General features: G+C 36.5%; 1 protein-coding gene and 2 non-coding genes across 3 annotated transcripts; all 3 read left to right on the forward strand.

Moving 5' to 3' along the window:
• Positions 1-1971: 1971 nt before the first annotated feature.
• On the forward strand, positions 1972-2053 carry Trnal-aag (transfer RNA leucine (anticodon AAG)). The gene has a single exon. It is a non-coding gene; the product is annotated as a tRNA-Leu (tRNA).
• A 3591-nt stretch (positions 2054-5644) lies between these two features.
• LOC149116603 (uncharacterized) lies at positions 5645-12074 on the forward strand. The gene is made up of 3 exons (XM_089283466.1): positions 5645-5881; positions 6069-6209; positions 7272-12074. The coding sequence occupies exons 1-3, from the start codon at positions 5800-5802 to the stop codon at positions 11426-11428; spliced, it is 4380 nt and encodes a 1459-aa protein (XP_089139592.1). The 5' UTR covers positions 5645-5799; the 3' UTR covers positions 11429-12074.
• A 1958-nt stretch (positions 12075-14032) lies between these two features.
• On the forward strand, positions 14033-14114 carry Trnal-uag (transfer RNA leucine (anticodon UAG)). Its single transcript has one exon. It is a non-coding gene; the product is annotated as a tRNA-Leu (tRNA).
• The last annotated feature ends 5972 nt before the right edge of the window (positions 14115-20086 follow it).

Below are 20086 nucleotides of genomic sequence, written 5' to 3' on the forward strand. Positions count from 1 at the left end.
TTCTGCATATAAGATTCATACATTGTTATCTTATGACATTTCCTGTAGATTACGATAAGTTTACAATTCTAAGTAAATTAAATTTAAGATAAGGATACACAGAAGAGCAAATATTCCGCACAAACCTACTTATATTTTTGGGGGATATTTCTCTTCTATGACACACGAAAGCTTTGTTTACCATGACAACAGTTCGAGAAAAATATAGATCAAAGCGAAACAATACAGGGTGTCCAGAATTTCTTGTCGACAGACATAATAAAACTGAACAAGATCTTTTCTAAATGTGTCATAATTCTCCAAGCCCTTACCTATAATTTTTAAGTCTTTAAGAGTATTTCCTATCACAAGAAGTTTATGTTTAAGATTTTGGCCATAATTGTTCGCATGTTATGTTTTGTGAAACAGCAAACCGCTGTATCCACCAGTAATCCAGTACATGGACGAACGAGTGCTGAAACTTAGCCAAACAGTAACAAAGTTTAGTTTAAGTATCAGTTACGTATCACGTGCTAATTATTTCTTTAAGCAATAGACCACTATTTCTATGGGTTAACTGGCGCAATAAACCACGCGGAATGTTGGGAGAACACGAGAAAAGCTTGTAAATCACTTGCCTAACGGCTCATGATTTACAATCTTTTAAAGTGTTCTCCCAACATTCCAGCGGTTTATTGCGCCGGTAAACCCATAGAAAGAGTGGTCTATCGCTTTTATCAAATCCGACGGGGAACTTCAGGGATTCGTAGGTGGAATCGGTCATCAAGAAAGTAAAAGGCTGTACGAAAAGTGTGCAAGTAGTTCAAAACTTCATGTGCTTCGCGAAGTGATTCAACGCAGTGTTTAATGATAACTTTCCAAAGTTTTGCGAATGGAATAAGGTTAGTTACAGAAACGCTGCTTCCGAAATTTATTCAAAATTTATTTTCTTATTGTGAAGGCTATGAAGTCTGTGTTTCTCTGTATTTTGCTAAGTGAAAACTATTGCTTGAAAGCTAAGCTTGTGGCAACCAAATTCATTTATCGTGATATTCATGCATGCATGCATTGAGTTTAAACTCAAAATTTCTGATAGAAAGAAATCTTTTCCCTGCTTTTTTGATAACCCAAATTGATCGGTCAAGCCCAGCTAACTTCGTCCTCCACAGACCGTGGAAAGCACCGAAAAAAGTGTTTAAAACTTTCTTAATCTTAATCTCAAACGTAACCGAAGTCTGCGTAAAATTTTTGCCGTGAAAGAAAAAGTTAAAGTTTAACATCACGACCAACTTCTGGTCCTTTTATTCCTCGCAAATTTTCATGTATATGTTGAATGAAGAAATGTTCGTGTTATTGATATCTCAACCAGTGAAAGGCAAAACTGTTTATTACAATTGTTATCGCTAGAGTTCCGAGTTCTCTAGTTCCCGCGTACATCTGCCATGGATCGAGAAACGTGGTTTACCGGTACAGTAGAACATAGGTTTAGCAACTCTATTGACCAATCAGAGCGTGCTTAGTATCTCAGTTGTTTTATTAACAACGATATTCCTAATTACTACAAATCCTGTGTTTACAAAATCGTGTAACTGATTTTGAAAAGTACTTCTGAAAATATGCCAAGGAACATGCAACACGTACAGTTGTACACAGGTTTGAAAGACTAAGAAGAAGAACGCATTGAACATTGTATCGCTAAAAGGAGAGATAGAATTAATTTTCATGAAAATAAATGGAAAATCATAAGAAAATAAATTTTTACTCATTTATCGTGTACTAGCTATACTTTGTAAGCACTGTGGTGGCATGCGTAGCTAATAGTTCTGTAAATAGACTGAGTAATTTTTGTTATTTATAGTGTAATAGTAGTGTAAGCACAAGCCCTGTTAGTAGGTTTATGTAGTTGTAGTAGCGAAACTAAAACAGTAATGTAATGTAAAAAATGGATAAATAAATAAGCGCTTCTTGTCATGTCGGCATCAGTTATCATCTGGTAGCGTGGCCGAGTGGTCTAAGGCGCTGGTTTAAGGCACCAGTCTCTTCGGGGGCGTGGGTTCGAATCCCACCGCTGCCACTTCTTTTAGACCAATATTTTGTTGGCTATGAAAATAAGCTTTTTAGATGGATGATTTTCTTTTTTATAGAGTAATAATCTTTTAATTACCCCAATTGCAAGGAACATTAAAATTGGTTTAAAGGAAGTAAATTCACTGATTAAAATCTACAGACTTTGTTCTGTTAAGGAGAAAAGAGAGACGAACGGCTACTGTTCGAATTTATACTGTAGGATTACTGATTAAACTGGCATTTTATACTGAGGGAATCTAAACACCGGTCTAAAATCATAACAGAGAACTTAAACAACGACGACCGCGACCCCGAGGACAACGCTTAGTAAAATAAATTTAAATTTTACCTCAGTTCGAATTTCCAAATTGTCTCAATCTGTTCAGAGCATCTATTGGTCTCAGAACTTGCTCAAGCTAAATATGTAGTGCCAGCGTCCAATTCCAAATAAATATACGAAAAATAAGCCGCCGTCCTACGCGTTCTCCAAAATATGCAGAATTTGGTCATTTCTCGTTGTTGTTGCGCAGAGGACCGCAAAGAAATGTTCTACTCATCAAACTTTTTGTTCGGTGGCGTTCTCGTTGCCGTTGTCATTGTGATTTGCTTTAGCTCTAATAAAAGTATTTCAGACGACGTACGATACTGCGCGGTAAATGAGTATACTTGATGTAGTTAGAATTGGAATCAAAGTAGGATTTTATAAATGGCTCAACCATTTTATATTTTTGGATACAGACGCAAACTATTACGCATTTCCTTTCCGGTGAACTGATTATATTGTAACATAAGGCTTGCTGTTTATTTGATGTCAATAACTTAGCTGTCCCAAAATCATAGTTCAAGTCAATGTATAAAGCCTTTAAATTTGTAAAGAAAAATAATCACTACAGTCTAACAGACTTTTTTCAGCAATGTTAACCATGTTGAGATACCAAAATGCTTTTGGTTTCCTTGGAGATCTAGAAACTGGCAATTTGATTGATTTTGACCGAATATTTATTTTAGGCATACAGTTTTCCTGTTTTCTAATGGTTACGTTTACGTTTCTAAAATTGTTGCTGCTTTCAAAAACAGCGTTTCTAAAATTTCAGTCATATGTCGAAGTTCCTTGTCTGATTTCAAAAGAACACTCGTACTTAAAGTTAAGTTATTTCTATTTGCAATGTAACAATGTCTCAGATTTTCTTAATCAATAAAGCACACTTCTTATTCCGTTGACTATCTGTTTTATTGGGCTCTTTAGTCACTGCTTAATTAGACCAACAGTATTTATCAATTCTCAACTACGGTGATTTTTAGTACATTTTACCCTTTGGGAAACAGCAAGCGACTGATGATCTACATTAGTAAACGTATGTAAAGGAAAACACATCAGTTGCCAGAAGTTTGACAACTCACAAAAACATCGAATATCACGTGCAAGATTTCTAGCGCAGAGCAAAGTTCTTTAAATCAGGATTGCCTTGTATTTATTTTGAGCAAAATAATATCCCAGTTGCTTTCTTCAAGAGGCAAATATTCAAATAAAAGATGAATGGATCCGAACTAACTCTTGGTAACAAACTGTGTATCATTACTACCCTAGGGCAAAACAACGAACTAAGAAGTTTTCCCTTTAAAGTACTTGGCTTCTAAATTTGCAAAAATACAAAACATATAAAATATATTTAAAAAACCTAACTATTTACTTGAATCTTAAGCGCAAATTTTTGTTTCTCTGAATGCTTAGATAATATAGACTTTTGGAAAACACCGAGGAAGACGAATATGAGAGATCAAATTAAAAATGATGTTACATTTGCTCTTACCTGGTAAACAACTATTGAACGTGAAGATACTATACTATTGGCATTTGCTACCCAACTTAAAGTATGAATGCTACTGCAGTATTTCCACCTCAGTTTCCACAAAATGTAAAATGCCTGAGCGCTAAAGCAGAACATACAGATGTGTCTGTTTTTTTTCTTTTTGGGGCTCAGTTGTTTTCGCACAATCTGTCAACATAATAATAATTACATTTCACATTACGGTAGTATAGCTCTTCCTGATAGTCAACGTTGATGGTGATGATATTGCCAAAATCTGGTTTCATATATTATTATATATATTGCAACACAGATTAAAATAACATAGATTATATATTTGTTTCTTTTGATACATAATGCGAGCTTCCGACAAAGTTTTGAATTAAAAGTGATATTTAGAAACGAGTAGGAATGAGCTAGTGTTTCAAAACAAAACCTGCCTGTCGCTTAGAAACAAGAAACTGTCAGAAAGGATTTCACAATAACACGGTCATCTTAATAGACGTCGTGTCAAAGACGGCCCATTTTGAATAAATGACTGACGTTTTTTAAAATTTTTCGTCTGTAATTTTGATCTGCACTTGCTTAGTTGTACCTTCCTTGTCTATTTTTGGTCTTTACTTATTTTTTTTATTACTATTATATGTTTTTACCTTACATAACTAGGTTTCGTACTTCAGAAAAATGATTTAAATTATCATGACGCCCCTCCTACAATCAATGGTTATATAGTTCATCTTTCTTTCTTTCGAGTCGAGCTCTCTGTTTTTGGAATCCCTCCTCGCAACCGTACTTTTACACCACAAAATATAAAATAAAGAAACATCTCGTGTTTTATTTAACTAAAATTTAAGAGTATTGGTCTCTTTGACTTAATTAAGACTCAGTTACACTGTAGAATGTTTACAAGAAACTGACACCTAGCAACGCCATTGCGAAAACGTCTTTCCCAATCATTTCCCTTTGTATCATAGCTGGGTTCAAGGGATAGTCACTTCCACGATAATGCAAATTTAATCATTCTAAGCGATGATCGAGTATTTACGTTTTCCCTGAAAAACACTCCAATATTTAACTTATTTCTTTTTCTGTTCCTTCCGAGTTTCCCTAACCACGACGTTTGAAATAGAAACATAGCAACTCATTTTGAGACTTTAAGTGGTCAAATATTTGTAAGTTACGTTATTCGTTGATTAAGAGCGAACACATTTCAGATTTTAATTACGTAATTGTCATCTTTTTGGACGATTTCCTTTTTTTTTATTTTGAAAGTTGCCAGATTATTTTAGGCTGTTTACCTTATAGTCCATGATATGGCTAATTTCTTAATTTCAAGTTCAAAAACTCAGCAAAAAATGCTGATGAATATCCAAAATGCCATCACTTTTAGTTGTTAGTTACAGAAACATGTTTGCTGTAACAACGCCACTCCTTATTGTTTTACAACGAGGTAACAAAAGAAGCTAAAGGTTCAGCCCATTTGTTTTCTCCTTTACCGAGATGTTTTTGTAGTTTCCCTGGAAACGTGTTAGAAACGGGAAAGAGATGGTTTAAAATAGTCAAAAAACACTTATCAGTCAATCAGTCAGTCTTGTCAGTCAAACTTTCTCGATTTGCTTGTTGAAAAGAGCGGAAATTTTAAAATTGTCACATGACGATATGAAGTATTCCGCTACTGGTGGCCATGCATGTTTCTAAAATTATAATGCACTAGTGATTTCCCTTCATGATATAGCAACTTCTCGTCTGATTTTAAAACGGAACACTTAAAGATAAGATTTGCCCGGGCACTCACAACAAACTCGAAAATATCTTTAACTACTGCGTTTCTATAATTATTGACGCCTACCCCAGAAAACCATATAAATTGCCAGGTAAAGATTCAAAACTTCAGAATCCTAGTCCAGCATTTTAAGAATTACACAAAGATTCCCAAGTTCAAAAAATGCAGGCAAGCGCTTTGCTTCTACTCTGTCTTGTGGTGATGTTGATACCGCTTTGGAGTTTTCCTTTAACGAAACCAGGAGGTAAGGCTACATTGTAACTGAAATGACTTGTTGTTTTCGTCCGTGCACATACCCTGCCGACGTTGTGTTTGAGATATTTTTTACTCGTAAATGGTCAACGTGAGTAGTCTCCTGGCGCCTACTAAGTAGGTACAGAACAATCTCGTACCGAATTTTGCATAGCATATTAAAATATTTTCTTTCGCAGGGACACACAAGGGTGTTGAAAGTCCTTCCGAAGGTATGTCAATTGAAAATGGATTTAAAGACAACAAAAAGACTAGTGGCGACCGTATAAAAGAGGGTGACTTGAACGATCCGGGACAAAAAGATGACGAGGAGAAAAATGGTAAAAGATGATTTGTACTGACTTATTTTCCCTGCTTGATAGTTATATGGTTAAAAAGTTGAACTGCTTTTGAAGTTTAGTCAATTCGTTTCCGTACAGAAAATATAAAGTTTGGCCTTGCGAGTGCATTTATTTGTCAGTCAATTTTTTCTTAACTCCTTATTCTATTTAGCATTCCATTAATGCTCCTTTTGAAGGAACTCTCGAGCTTAGGCGGTACCTCTTAATGAAAACCTTTTAAGCTTAGCGGTTTCTTGCACCGCACAAATTTGATTGTAGCAAGTCTAAATCATAAAATGCTTAGTTGTATGGCGTTCTTGTCTCATCAGAGGCTATGGATTGCTTGTACTCACTTTCGCTATAAGTGATCGTTAGAAACCCAGAATAAAGTACTCGCTTCAATTTATTTAGATTGAAGTGAATAGAGGTATACATAAAGCTAAATTAAAGATACAAAAACTGAAATGAAGATCCCTTTTGAAAATTTACTCGTCCAATTCGTTACACACTTTGTGGTACTATGTTGTCGAATCTTTAAAATCTTGATCTTGCGCGCTCAATTCAACAGCTTACAAACTGTTAATGTAATTACCTTATTACATGAAATTTTCGCGACACGTTTATTTCGCGACACTTAAATTCCGCGATTCTGCGAAAATTTTGTATTTTCAATTACTTTCACTTCACGTTTTTGAGTAACACACAATTTATTTCCTTGGCAATGTTACTTTAACAAGTCCTTGAATCAAGTAAACCGACCTTAACGAAGGTACTATAACGTCAAAATCAACAATAGCGCAACAGCGCGACCATATTTCAACCGTAACAAAATGTGAATCACTTAATTTTCGCGTCATGCTATGTTCGCGACACTTATTTTCCGCGTCACTTTTATTTCGCAATCTTTTTAAACCCGAAATTCACGTAATTAATGTGCCGCGAAAATTTCTTGTAATAAGATACCTTTTTTAAGCTAATAATATCAGCAGAATCAGAAATTTTAAAGCTATTATCTATACAAGTAGTTAATCTCAAAGTTTCACTTCAATTTTGTATTTAAAGATGATGGTAAAGACGATGAAAAAGATACTGACAGAGATACTGAAAAAGATGATGACAAGAATGATGACAAAGATGATGACAACGATGATGCCAAAGACAATGACAAGAAAGATGACAAAGATGATGACAAAGATGACGACAAAGATGATAACAAAGATGATGATAAAGACGATGTCAAGGATAATGGCGAAGATGACGACAAAGATGACGACAAAGATGATGACAAAGACGATGACAAAGATAATGACAAAGACGATGACAAGGATGATGACAAAGACGATGACAAAGATGACGACAAAGATGATGACAAAGATGACGACAAAGATGATGACAAAGACGATGACAAGGATGATGGCAAAGATGACGACAAAGATGACGACAAAGATGATGATAAAGACAATGACAAGGATGACAACAAAGATGACGACAAAGATGATGACAAAGATGACGACAAAGATGATAACAAAGATGATGATAAAGACGATGACAAGGATGATGGCGAAGATGACGACAAAGATGACGACAAAGATGATGACAAAGACGATGACAAAGATGACGACAAAGATGATGACAAAGACGATGACAAAGATGACGACAAAGATGATGACAAGGATGACGACAAAGATGATGACAAAGATGACGACAAAGATGATGACAAAGACGATGACAAAGATGACGACAAAGATGATGACAAAGATGACGACAAACATGATGACAAAGACGATGACAAGGATGATGGCAAAGATGACGACAAAGATGACGACAAAGATGATAACAAAGATGATGATAAAGACAATGACAAGGATGACAACAAAGATGACGACAAAGATGATGACAAAGATGACGACAAAGACGATGACAAAGATGATGACAAAGACGATGACAAGGATGATGGCAAAGATGACGACAAAGATGACGAAAAAGATGATAACAAAGATGATGATAAAGACAATGACAAGGATGACAACAAAGATGACGACAAAGATGATGACAAAGATGACGACAAAGATGATAACAAAGATGATGATAAAGACGATGACAAGGATGATGGCGAAGATGACGACAAAGATGATGACAAAGATGACGACAAAGATGATAACAAAGATGATGATAAAGACGATGACAAGGATGATGGCGAAGATGACGACAAAGATGATGACAAAGATGACGACAAAGATGATGACAAAGATGACGACAAAGATGATGACAAAGACGATGACAAGGATGATGGCAAAGATGACGACAAAGATGACGACAAAGATGATAACAAAGATGATGATAAAGACAATGACAAGGATGACAACAAAGATGATGACAAAGATGATAACAAAGATGACGACAAAGATGATACCAAAGATGATGATAAAGACGATGACAAGGATGATGGCGAAGATGACGACAAAGATGACGACAAAGATGACGACAAAGATGATGACAAAGACGATGACAAAGATAATGACAAAGATGATGACAAAGATGACGACAAAGATGATGACAAAGATGACGACAAAGATGATGACAAAGACGATGACAAAGATGCCGACAAAGATGATGACAAAGATGACGACAAAGATGATGACAAAGACGATGACAAGGATGATGGCAAAGATGACGACAAAGATGACGACAAAGATGACGACAAAGATGATGATAAAGACTATGACAAGGATGACAACAAAGATGACGACAAAGATGATGACAAAGATGACGACAAAGATGATAACAAAGATGATGATAAAGACGATGACAAGGATGATGGCGAAGATGACGACAAAGATGACGACAAAGATGATGACAAAGACGATGACAAAGATGCCGACAAAGATGATGACAAAGATGACGACAAAGATGATGACAAAGACGATGACAAGGATGATGGCAAAGATGACGACAAAGATGACGACAAAGATGATAACAAAGATGATGATAAAGACAATGACAAGGATGACAACAAAGATAACGACAAAGATGATGACAAAGATGACGACAAAGATGATAACAAAGATGATGATAAAGACGATGACAAGGATGATGGCGAAGATGACGACAAAGATGACGACAAAGATGACGACAAAGATGATGACAAAGACGATGACAAAGATGACGACAAAGATGATGACAAAGATGACGACAAAGATGATGACAAAGACGATGACAAAGATGACGACAAAGATGATGACAAAGATGACGACAAAGATGACGACAAAGATGACGACAAAGATGATGACAAAGACGATGACAAAGATGACGACAAAGATGATGACAAAGATGACGACAAAGATGATGACAAAGACGATGACAAAGATAATGACAAAGATGATGACAAAGATGACGACAAACATGACGACAAAGATGACGACAAAGATGACGACAAAGATGATGACAAAGACGATGACAAAGATGACGACAAAGATGATGATAAAGATGACGCCAAAGATGATGACAAAGACGATGACAAAGATGATGGCAAAGATGACGACAAAGATGACGACAAAGATGATAACAAAGATGATGATAAAGACAATGACAAGGATGACAACAAAGATGACGACAAAGATGATGACAAAGATGACGACAAAGATGATGACAAAGATGACGACAAACATGATGACAAGGATGATGACAAGAATGATGACAACGATGATGACAAAGACGATGACAAGGATGACGACAAAGATGATGACAAAGACGATGACAAAGATGACGACAAAGATGATGACAAAGATGACGACAAAGATGATGACAAAGACGATGACAAGGATGATGGCAAAGATGACGACAAAGATGCCGACAAAGATGATAACAAAGATGATGATAAAGACAATGACAAGGATGACAACAAAGATGACGACAAAGATGATGACAAAGATGACGACAAAGATGATACCAAAGATGATGATAAAGACGATGACAAGGATGATGGAAAAGATGACGACAAAGATGACGACAAAGATGACGACAAAGATGATGACAAAGATGACGACAAAGATGATGACAAAGACGATGACAAAGATGACGACAAAGATGATGACAAAGATGACGACAAAGATGATGACAAAGACGATGACAAGGATGATGGCAAAGATGACGGCAAAGATGACGACAAAGATGATAACAAAGATGATGATAAAGACAATGACAAGGATGACAACAAAGATGATGACAAAGATGACGACAAACATGATGACAAGGATGATGACAAGAATGATGACAACGATGATGACAAAGACGATGACAAGGATGACGACAAAGATGATGACAAAGATGATTATAAAGACGCTGACAAGGATGATCACAAAGATGATGACAAGGACGATGACAAAGATAACAACAAAGATGACGACAAAGATAACGATGACAAAGATCATGACAAAGATCATGACAAAGATGATAACAAAGATGATCACAAAGATAATGACAAAGATGACGACAAAGATGATAACAAAGATAATGATGAAGACAATGACAAGGATGATAACAAAGATGAAGACAAAGATGATCACAAAGATCATGACAAATATGACGACAAACATGACGAAAAAGATGATGACAAAGATGAAGACAAAACTGATGACAAGGATGACGACAAAGATGATGACAAAGATAATGACAAGAAAGATGATGACAAAGACGATGACAAGGATGACGACAAAGACGATGACAAGGATGATCACAAAGATGATGACAACGATGATGACAAAGATAACAACAAGGATGACGACAAAGATGATGATGACAAAGATCATGGCAAAGATCATGACAAAGATCTTGACAAAGATGACGACAAAGATGACGACAAAGATGACGACAAAGATGATGACAAAGATGACGACAAAGATGATGACAAAGTTGATGATGACGACGATGACAAAGACGATCGCGACAATGATGAGAACGATGATGATGAGGACGATGATGACCAGGATGATGATGATGAGAATAATGATAGCGCTATTCATTACCAACTTGACGAAAACGAAGTCGGGAACGGAGACAGGAGAGGAAACCAACAGAGTTATAAAAACGGTAAAATACAAAGCGCCCAAAGAGGCGAATTCCTCACATCTGGAGGTTACACATATATTAATGCGTTTGCTAGTGTATGGCTTAGCGTTATGATAACTCTCTTACCAGTCTTTTTCTATTCAGGTCAGTGACATTATTGTATTACTTTACATGGCTGACTTGTGTCCATTTGAGACTTGGATTTAGCTTTTTTGAGCAAGAAGACGTATTTGATATATATTTAATATTTAAAGAGACCTAAGGATGTAAGGTCTTTGTTATTTGCTTAGTCCTCATTTTAGAGGAGTAGAGAGTGGATTTGTGAAATCTTAACGAAGGCGCCATATTTACGCCTTCAGGTCACCTACTGATTGGAATGATCTTTATTGGGATGACGTTTTTTTGTGCGCACATGTTGAGTGAAGTAAAAGAAAGTGCTTTAAATTTACAGAGACTTAACATGAAGCAAATTAGTTAACGTTGTTCATCGTGTTGCAACGGACAACTTTGAACATTCTTAATAGTTTAAATTAGTTAGTAAGCAGATTATGCCATTATTTCAGAAAAATTGTACACATGACGTTGATTACGAAGAATTTTTTTTTTATCTTAATCACTGATTTATTTAGTTGTACTGACGGTCCCACAAGCTCCTAGCTTCAGTTTAATCTTAACTGAAAATAGATACAGCGTTACTGTTTTTATTAAAAAGGACATTAATTATCGTCATTAATAATTTTTTTACTAGTTGTTTAACTTGTCATGCCAGTGAATGTCGATTAAAAACATTGAAAATTATATTTATTTGCTTGATTTGGCCTAAGACACATTCGCTTCCAAAAACAGGAAATTCTATCAATTTTGAAAGGCTTGGTAAACATCTCGCGCTTTTCGATAAGGGCGGATTTAACGAAAAGAAACATCAGACATTGAAGAAAATTCCTTTGACCCAATTTGAAACAGGCGAGATCAGCGAGGGCAAGACAGTTTATGTTCGGAAGCGAGGTCCTATATTATCGATGGTAAACTGCTCCCGAGGTAATTATTTGCTCTTATCAGTAAGGACCAAAAATGACTGCCGTGGTCCGGTAAATGGGAGTTTTTTTTATAAGAAAGTATGGATTTAACAACGAGGTCACTGTATGAGCGGGGCATTTGTAAGGCGTAGTTCTTATCAAAAAATTGACGTCAGTTTTCCATGTTCTGTCCTGTTATTGATCATAAATTTTATCATAACGGTGCCGAAGACTACTTTGACAATGATGAAATTCATTGTCAATAGCAGGACAGACACATAAAAGGCTAACGTCAATTTGCTTTTTACAATAAATTATCTCATAAATTATAAGTTCATCTCTCTGTCCGTTTATTGACAATGAAAATTAGCCAGTGAGGGAGCAAGAATTTCTGCAGTTTTTGTAAAAAATAATTTGATCTGAATGTAAGCGAGTAATGAATTAAGGTTAAGAGAATTAAGAGAATTAAGGTTACGTCACAATTCACTCTGCTCAAACTAACGGAAATTATTTTCCTCTTAAATGTAATACATTCAAAACAAACAACACTGTTTGATGGTTGGATGCTAAGGCATTCCAACCTCATGAGAAATAACAGAGTGAAACAGAGAAAGGAAAAATTATTACCGCGAAAAAGCTGTTTAGCACCGTCAGACTTAAAACGTTTAGAACTGCCCGGCTTAGACTTGTCGGAATCCTTCCACAGTTTTTGTCCGCAGCATTCTTCGCTTTCCTGAGGCATTTTTCGTCTTCGGAGTTTCAGACGAGGTCATCTATCCGACTCATATTCTTGAACCACTAGCCAGCCATCTCTGCTGCGGTCAGCAATCTTTATTAACTTCTGCCTCTTGCGAATGATTTGTTGTGCTTCCTGCACCAAACTAAATACTTGACTGGAGTCGTCAGTACTGGTTTTTATTCGGGAAAGGGGGCTTTTTAGTTCGACGTTCACCTCAAACTGCTTTCTGTTACCCTTGAATTTGAATTCCGAGGCGGACCTCTCTATTTTAAACTGATCTTCTATCCGCTTTCCTTTCCAATTGGTTTCCAGTTAAGTATTAAGACATCCCTTAAATCAGGAAGAAACTTCGTCCACCAACTCTGAACTCTAAGGTTTAGGATTCTCTGGACTTTCTCTCTCTTTCGTTCTGTTAACAATAGATTCCGAGTTGGACATCACAGCGACTGAAACGAACCACAAACACGTCGGAAACTAGAACGCGAGAAAGAGAAAGAAGCACCTCGTGCTAATGATTATATGGTGTCCAATAGCCAATCAAAAGGTGCCCTAGATACTCCTACAAAGAGATGCTTACATACCAGCGGAAAATACATATTCACACTAAGAGTGATATTTGAAAATTCTCTCAAAATTGAAAGAGCCTTTAGGCGAGTGCAATTTGATAGGTTTCTTCAAATATCACGAGTAGTGTAAATCCTTAATTTCCCAAGTCTTTATACGATTACTCGTTCATTACATGACTGAGAAAATCACGAAAGTGCTCGCATTAATTTGCACTGCAGTACAAATTAAAACTTAACGATACATTGGCCTGCTCTCAGCCAATCACAGTGAAGCAATGTTCTCGGTCATATAAATTGCTCAGATATTGCTCTGGCAATTTTTAATCAATTTTTGGCTCGGTTTACATCTCTCGAGTAAAACCATATCAGTGTGCGTTCAGATTCCAGATCTACAATTAAAGTTCACGAAGAAAATACCTCCTCCGTCAGGTGCTTGGTAGCGTGGCCGAGTGGTCTGTGGTGCTGGTTTTAGGCACCAGTCTCTTCGGGGGCGTGGGTTCGAATCCCACCGCTGCCACATTGTTATTTTATCTTATATATATGTTTTGTTACGTCGTTTTATGAGGAAACAGACACCATATCCACTAGAAAATTTCATTTGTTAATTTTCATTGACTTTTTTCCGATACAATTCAGCTTACAAAAATTGGCAATCAGATTTAAAAGGAATAAAACAAGCTCCGTGACCCTTTGCTCTTGGGCTTTCGTACCCGCTAATGCTCTGGATCGATATTTATATTTCCCTGTTTTGTGCGTCGTTGTAGTTGCATTATGTCTTAATATGAGTTTATATGTGATTCTTATTGACAAGTTTGTTTCCCAGATAAATCAGTTCGATTTTCTAGGTACTCTCACCTAAGGATCAGAAGATGGCCACCCCTAGGTGAGATGTATGGTATGTAAAATAAATAAATCAGGATACAATGCGTTAGCTCTCGACCGTCTGAAAAAATGAAGTAAACCTTGCAAAAAAGGTTGTAAGCAAAAGCTTTAAAAACTCGCCTTGAAATCAAGTTTTCAAGACTTTCAAGTCATTTCGAAATAACACAAAACACGTATAACTCATATAGACTTACCTACCCAATGTACAAACCAGACGGAACGCCAGAGTCGGGTTGTACCAGAGGCAGAGAGAACTTTAAGATTTATGTTTTTATCGGGTTTCCGGATGCTATATTTGCAAGGTTAGTTCTCTTAATGATGTTGGTACGTAAGTTACACCTTTCAATTTAAAATATTTATAAAAGCGCTGAAACTCGAGATATTGACACTCTTGTGAAGTGTTAATGCATGCACGCGAATATTAAGTGGTACTTCTGAAGCTTTTATAAACGATTTGATACTGAAAGAAATGAGTGCTTATTTTAAATATCCATAGAAACTCGGAAAAGTTCAGCTTAACAATGTATTTATCCTGCCACAGTCAGGAAATTTCCCAGGCTTTTTTTGTGTGGAATCTAATTTCACCTAAGCGATTTAACTTCAGTCTACTACTCTTTTGGATCTCTGAAATCCCTGCTAATAACAGCAGTTGGTAATAAGGTTAAGAAAGTGTCTTTTTTTCAGTAAACTGAATTCCTTTCCGTGTGTGACCGGCCGCTATTATGATATTATGCTAATATATTTGTTGACCAAAAATAGCTACAGTGAATAAAGTCCCTTAGAACATTATAACTGTCCTTCTCTTCATTCACAAACACCCTGCTTACGTTAGTGTAAAATCAACAAATCAAGATCATAAGAAATCGCTCACTTTAAACTTATTACCCAGGCAGTGAGGCCTGGGTTTAAATTTCGGCTCCGTTTTTTTTTTTTTTTTTTTTTTTTTTTTTTTTTTTTTCCACGTTCAGTCACAAATCGCCGTCTGGTCTCTAAAGCGCATGCGCCACCTTTGCATGCGTACAGCACAAGGAATTTAGAGAGGTTGTCGTCGAGAAAAGTTAGCACAGATTCCATGATTTCTAGGGCAATGAAATCACATACAAACGAACACACCGTTCAAGGTAGACCAATACTAAAGGACGTTAAGCGTTTTCGGAACGGGTCGCTGCAAGCCTTAATTACGAGAGATCAATTTACAAGCGAACATTTTGAGTGAATCGTGAATCATGTCATACCAAAGGAGCCATCAACCGGGGCTATCAACTCTTCAACTTGATAAAAAGCATCTTCAGAAGCGTCTTCGTATTTTTAGACGTGATCGTGAACCAAGCAGAATCCCAGCACGAGCTCAAGAACGTCTGAGCAACAAGAGCAAAAAGGTTAGAGAATTTGTTTACGAATTCATCTATTCGAGTACACCTAAGTAAAATGCTCTGAGAAACTTCGTAAAGTATAATAAAGATAAAATCTCGAACTAAACGATATTCTCTCGTTATTTGCTTGTAACAGAGTTATATGTCTTAACAAGAGTGAAACTCATGTAGCGAATTATTGTACATTTAAGCTGAAAGAAACTAATGTATGTTGACCCCAGCAAAACAATTCTTGGCTTGCACTGTCACGCAATCCTTACGCAATAAAAACATTTATTTGAAAACCATTTTTAGTGGATAAAATCAAGAAATTGTGATGTTATAGGAAATTAATAAAGATGACAATCCTCGAATTTTTAAGTCTGTGCGTTTTCCCAAGCTCAGATATTCCTCGAAATATTTTGCACAAATTTATAGAGACCGGTATGGAACCGCCATGTTAGTGTACCTCCGCGCTACGCCTACATTGCGGCCGGAAAATATTGTTAACATCTGGAACTTACTTTGGCTATCTAGGCGACTGATTATCTGTACTGAACAAACAAGCATTTACATAAGCACTTTTCCTAATACTTTAACTTCTAAATGGGCCAAAAACCACGAGATAAGTATATGATTTCGACAACCGCGTTCGTAGGTCTATGTCACGCATCGCCATAACTATGAAATTCAAAATGTCTCGCTTGCTTGAGAAACGCAAATAACAACGACAAAGGCTAAGGAAAATAGACTGAAACGTTTATAGGTTGATATAAAGACCTTGACTCATTTCACACCCTAAAGACTTGCAAACGAGTAATAAGCTATTAATCGATTCCAAGAAATGCAATCAAAAGCAGAATAGCTTAAGCACGTCAATTCGATTGAATTTCGTACAACTTCAAATGCAGAACATTTAGCTCAATTGCAATATAGCTATTGCTTCTCAGTATAACGATTGCCTGGGTACACGCAGCAAAGCGTCTAGTTTATCACTAAGAAAGAGTAACCCCAGTACAACGTGATGCTTTAAGTAAAATGGACATTTTAACTTCTGTATTGTTTCGATAGTACACAGTTACAATAGTAAATAAACGTCTAGACTTGCAATATATCGGAGATTTGAAAAAGAAATTCAAAGGGGTAAAGGAAAACTCAACAATAATTACCTGTCTGTCTGTTTTTCCTACCAACAAGTCATAAATTTCGAAATATAAGTGTTAAAACTTATTTACAAAGTTGTCAATTATTTAAAGTAGGAAAGTAAATCAACACCGTGCCAATATATTTTCTACCCTGTGATCACGTGCAATATATTAGCCATAGGATGTCATATCCTGGCCAAAGTTCATTCATTTTCAATGTGTAATTTAGCGTTTAATCAAACATCTTTTAATATATAGATTTAGCCAAGCCTAAAAGCGTAGCTCCTGATTCCAAAAATTAACCATAAAGGAAAAAAGGATTTGTTTAAATTTCTCTTGGATCAGAAACTCAAAATATAATCAATTATGAACATGTAATTGTTCAGCGTGTGGTTTTGCTGTTCTTTCCAGTTAAATTTTAACAAACTATACCCACTATAAGCGTAACTTAAAGATTGTAAAATTTACGTACACAGTATATCAGGAACATTTCAAGGGACAATTGTACAAGGAATATATCAGAAGGAAAGTCCACGATGCACCAGAGGTTAACTTGCTCCAAAATTTTGCCTTTGCATGTACCCCCTCTTTCTTTCCCAGAATAATAACCTGACTTGAGCCTGTGATCCAAAAACCTGGTCAGTTGTCAATAAGTTCTAAACCTGAGCACGCGATATGGTCACATAATACTCATCAGTGGAAACCTTGTTTTGACAGCTGTCAATAAACCATGACACGGATGAGCAATATCAGAGACGCACCTATATTAATGGTGCTATCTTAATTTTCAAAGTATTGGGCTTGGTGCACGGACAGTCACGTGACAACCAAAATTTTTAGATCGATGGGTTACAAACTTTTCGAAGGCATGGAGCTCCACTCGGGCACAGGAGTTCCGCTGTAATAAGATTCATTCCCTACTACTCAGGAACTGTTACTGGATTACCTTGAATTTTTTTTTGTTTATTTAGATAACGCCAAAAATTAAATTATAAGGAAGGAAGCAAATTATATCAGGAAGCTATAAGTATTTTACATTCACTATACAACTTGGGTATCCTACTGAAAGGTTATGAGGCATTGGTACATAAATAAATAAATAAATATACATTTATATAGCGCCATTTTCCACTAATTGTCCATGGCGCTTTACAATACTTTAAAATTAAAATCTTAATTCTTTAAAAACCTAAAATCCTAAATCCTAAAAGTTAAAATCCTAAGAATGAAATACGCTATATAATACAATTAGGCTACAAATAAAAAGTAAAAACTACAAATCAAATGCACGCTTAAAAAGATAAGTCTTAAGATTAGCCTTAAAAACTGCCTCTGATGATGAAAGTCTGATCTGGAGGGGTAGTTTATTCCAGAGCCTTGGTGCCGCCACGGAAAAAGCCCTTTCACCATACGTTTTAAGATTTGCTCTAGGCTCATCAAGCAACCTGTTGTTTGAAGATCGTAGTGTCCGACCAGAAATGTTAAATCGCAGTAGGTCTCTAATGTAATCAGGGGCCAGTCCATTCAGAGCTTTGTAAGTTAACAACAATATTTTGAAAATAATCCTAAAATGAACTGGCAACCAATGTAAGCTCCTTAGTATTGGTGTGATGTGTTCCTGCCTTCTAGTCAAGGTAACAAGGCGAGCTGCTGAGTTCTGTACAAGCTGAAGTCTATTAATCAGATACTTTGGGAGACCGTACAGTAGGGCGTTACAATAGTCCAAACGCGATGTTATGTAAGCGTGAACAATGGTCTCAGTAGTACTCTGGGATAGGTATCGCCTAATTTTAGCTATACTACGAATGCGGAAAAATGCGCTCTTGCAGGTTATTTTAACGTGTTCTTTGAAATCCAAACATTGATCGAATGCAACTCCTAAATTCCTGGCCTGTTTACTAGACTTGATTACTTCATCACCAACTCGTATATAGTCGAGGGGTGGTCGTGGACGATATTTAGAACTAATAACCAAAAGTTCAGTCTTATCCCGATTTAACTTAAGTTTGTTGCGCAGCATCCAGTCCCCAATGTCCTTAACACATAATTCTACTGCCATCTTTGAGCTTGATAGATGATTAGGGCAATTGGACGTAAACGACAAGTACGACTGTGTGTCATCTGCATAGAGATGAAACGGTATGCTATGCTTTCTGGCTATGTCACCCAGCGGACTTGTATAAAGGGAATACAACAGGGGTCCCAGTACAGAACCCTGTGGTACCCCGTAGGGTAAATTCTTCTTTGACGATTCAATTCCATTGACAGAAACAAACTGTTCGCGTGAGTGAAGATACGAATGAAACCAATTAAGAGCAGTGTTCCTAATACCAAAGCGATTCTGTAGTCTAGATAACAAAATCGAATGATCGACAGTATCAAACGCAGCCGATAAATCGAGCAATAGTAATATAACCGATCTGTTTTTGTCAATAGCCTTCAAAATATCATTTTGAACTCTCACAAGCGCAGTCTCTGTACTGTGATGAGATTTATATGCCGACTGAAATTCTTCTAATAAGCCTTCATTTTCATTAAGGTGGTCCATTAATTGTGCTGCAACTGCTTTCTCCGTAACTTTGGATAGAAAATATAAATTCGAGACAGGACGAAAGTTCGAAAATAGTTCATGATCAGCTCCACTCTTTTTCAACAACGGCTTCAACATGGCAACCTTGAATCTATCAGGTACTTGGCCACTTGTAAGAGACAAGTTAACTATACGAGTGATCATTGGAAGCAGATAATGACGGCACCCTTTGAACACTGAGGATGGAATTGGATCAAGTGTACAGGACTTTGAAGACAGGTGATTCACAAAACCAGATACGACCTCCTCAGTGACCAGTTTAAATTCACTTAGCAGCTGACCAGCTAGACAGCTTTCAGACTCAGCATTGCATGAAGTAACTTGACCGTCATTCAGAGTTCCATCAACTTTGTCAAGATCATTGCGGATTTTAACAATTTTGTCACTAAAATATTCAACGAATGAATTCGGACAGAGAACAGTTATTAGGCCCAGATGGATAACGCTGGACTGGATTGGAGTGCAGAAGCTTCTCTATTGTCTTAAAAAGAAGTCCAGAGTTCCCTGAGTTTTCCTGGAT

This window comes from Orbicella faveolata, unplaced genomic scaffold, assembly GCF_042242905.1.
Source record: "Orbicella faveolata isolate gen_17 unplaced genomic scaffold, um_ofav_v1 contig_12, whole genome shotgun sequence".
In the NCBI taxonomy this organism is placed as follows: domain Eukaryota; kingdom Metazoa; phylum Cnidaria; class Anthozoa; order Scleractinia; family Merulinidae; genus Orbicella; species Orbicella faveolata.

Coding starts and splice junctions, on each gene's coding strand:
- LOC149116603 (XM_089283466.1), top strand. CDS start 5,800: ATGCAGGCAAGCGCTTTGCTTCTACTCTGTCTTGTGGTGATGTTGATA. Junction 5,882..6,068: donor TCCTTTAACGAAACCAGGAG/GTAAGGCTACAT, acceptor TTTCTTTCGCAG/GGACACACAAGGGTGTTGAA. Junction 6,210..7,271: donor AGATGACGAGGAGAAAAATG/GTAAAAGATGAT, acceptor TTGTATTTAAAG/ATGATGGTAAAGACGATGAA.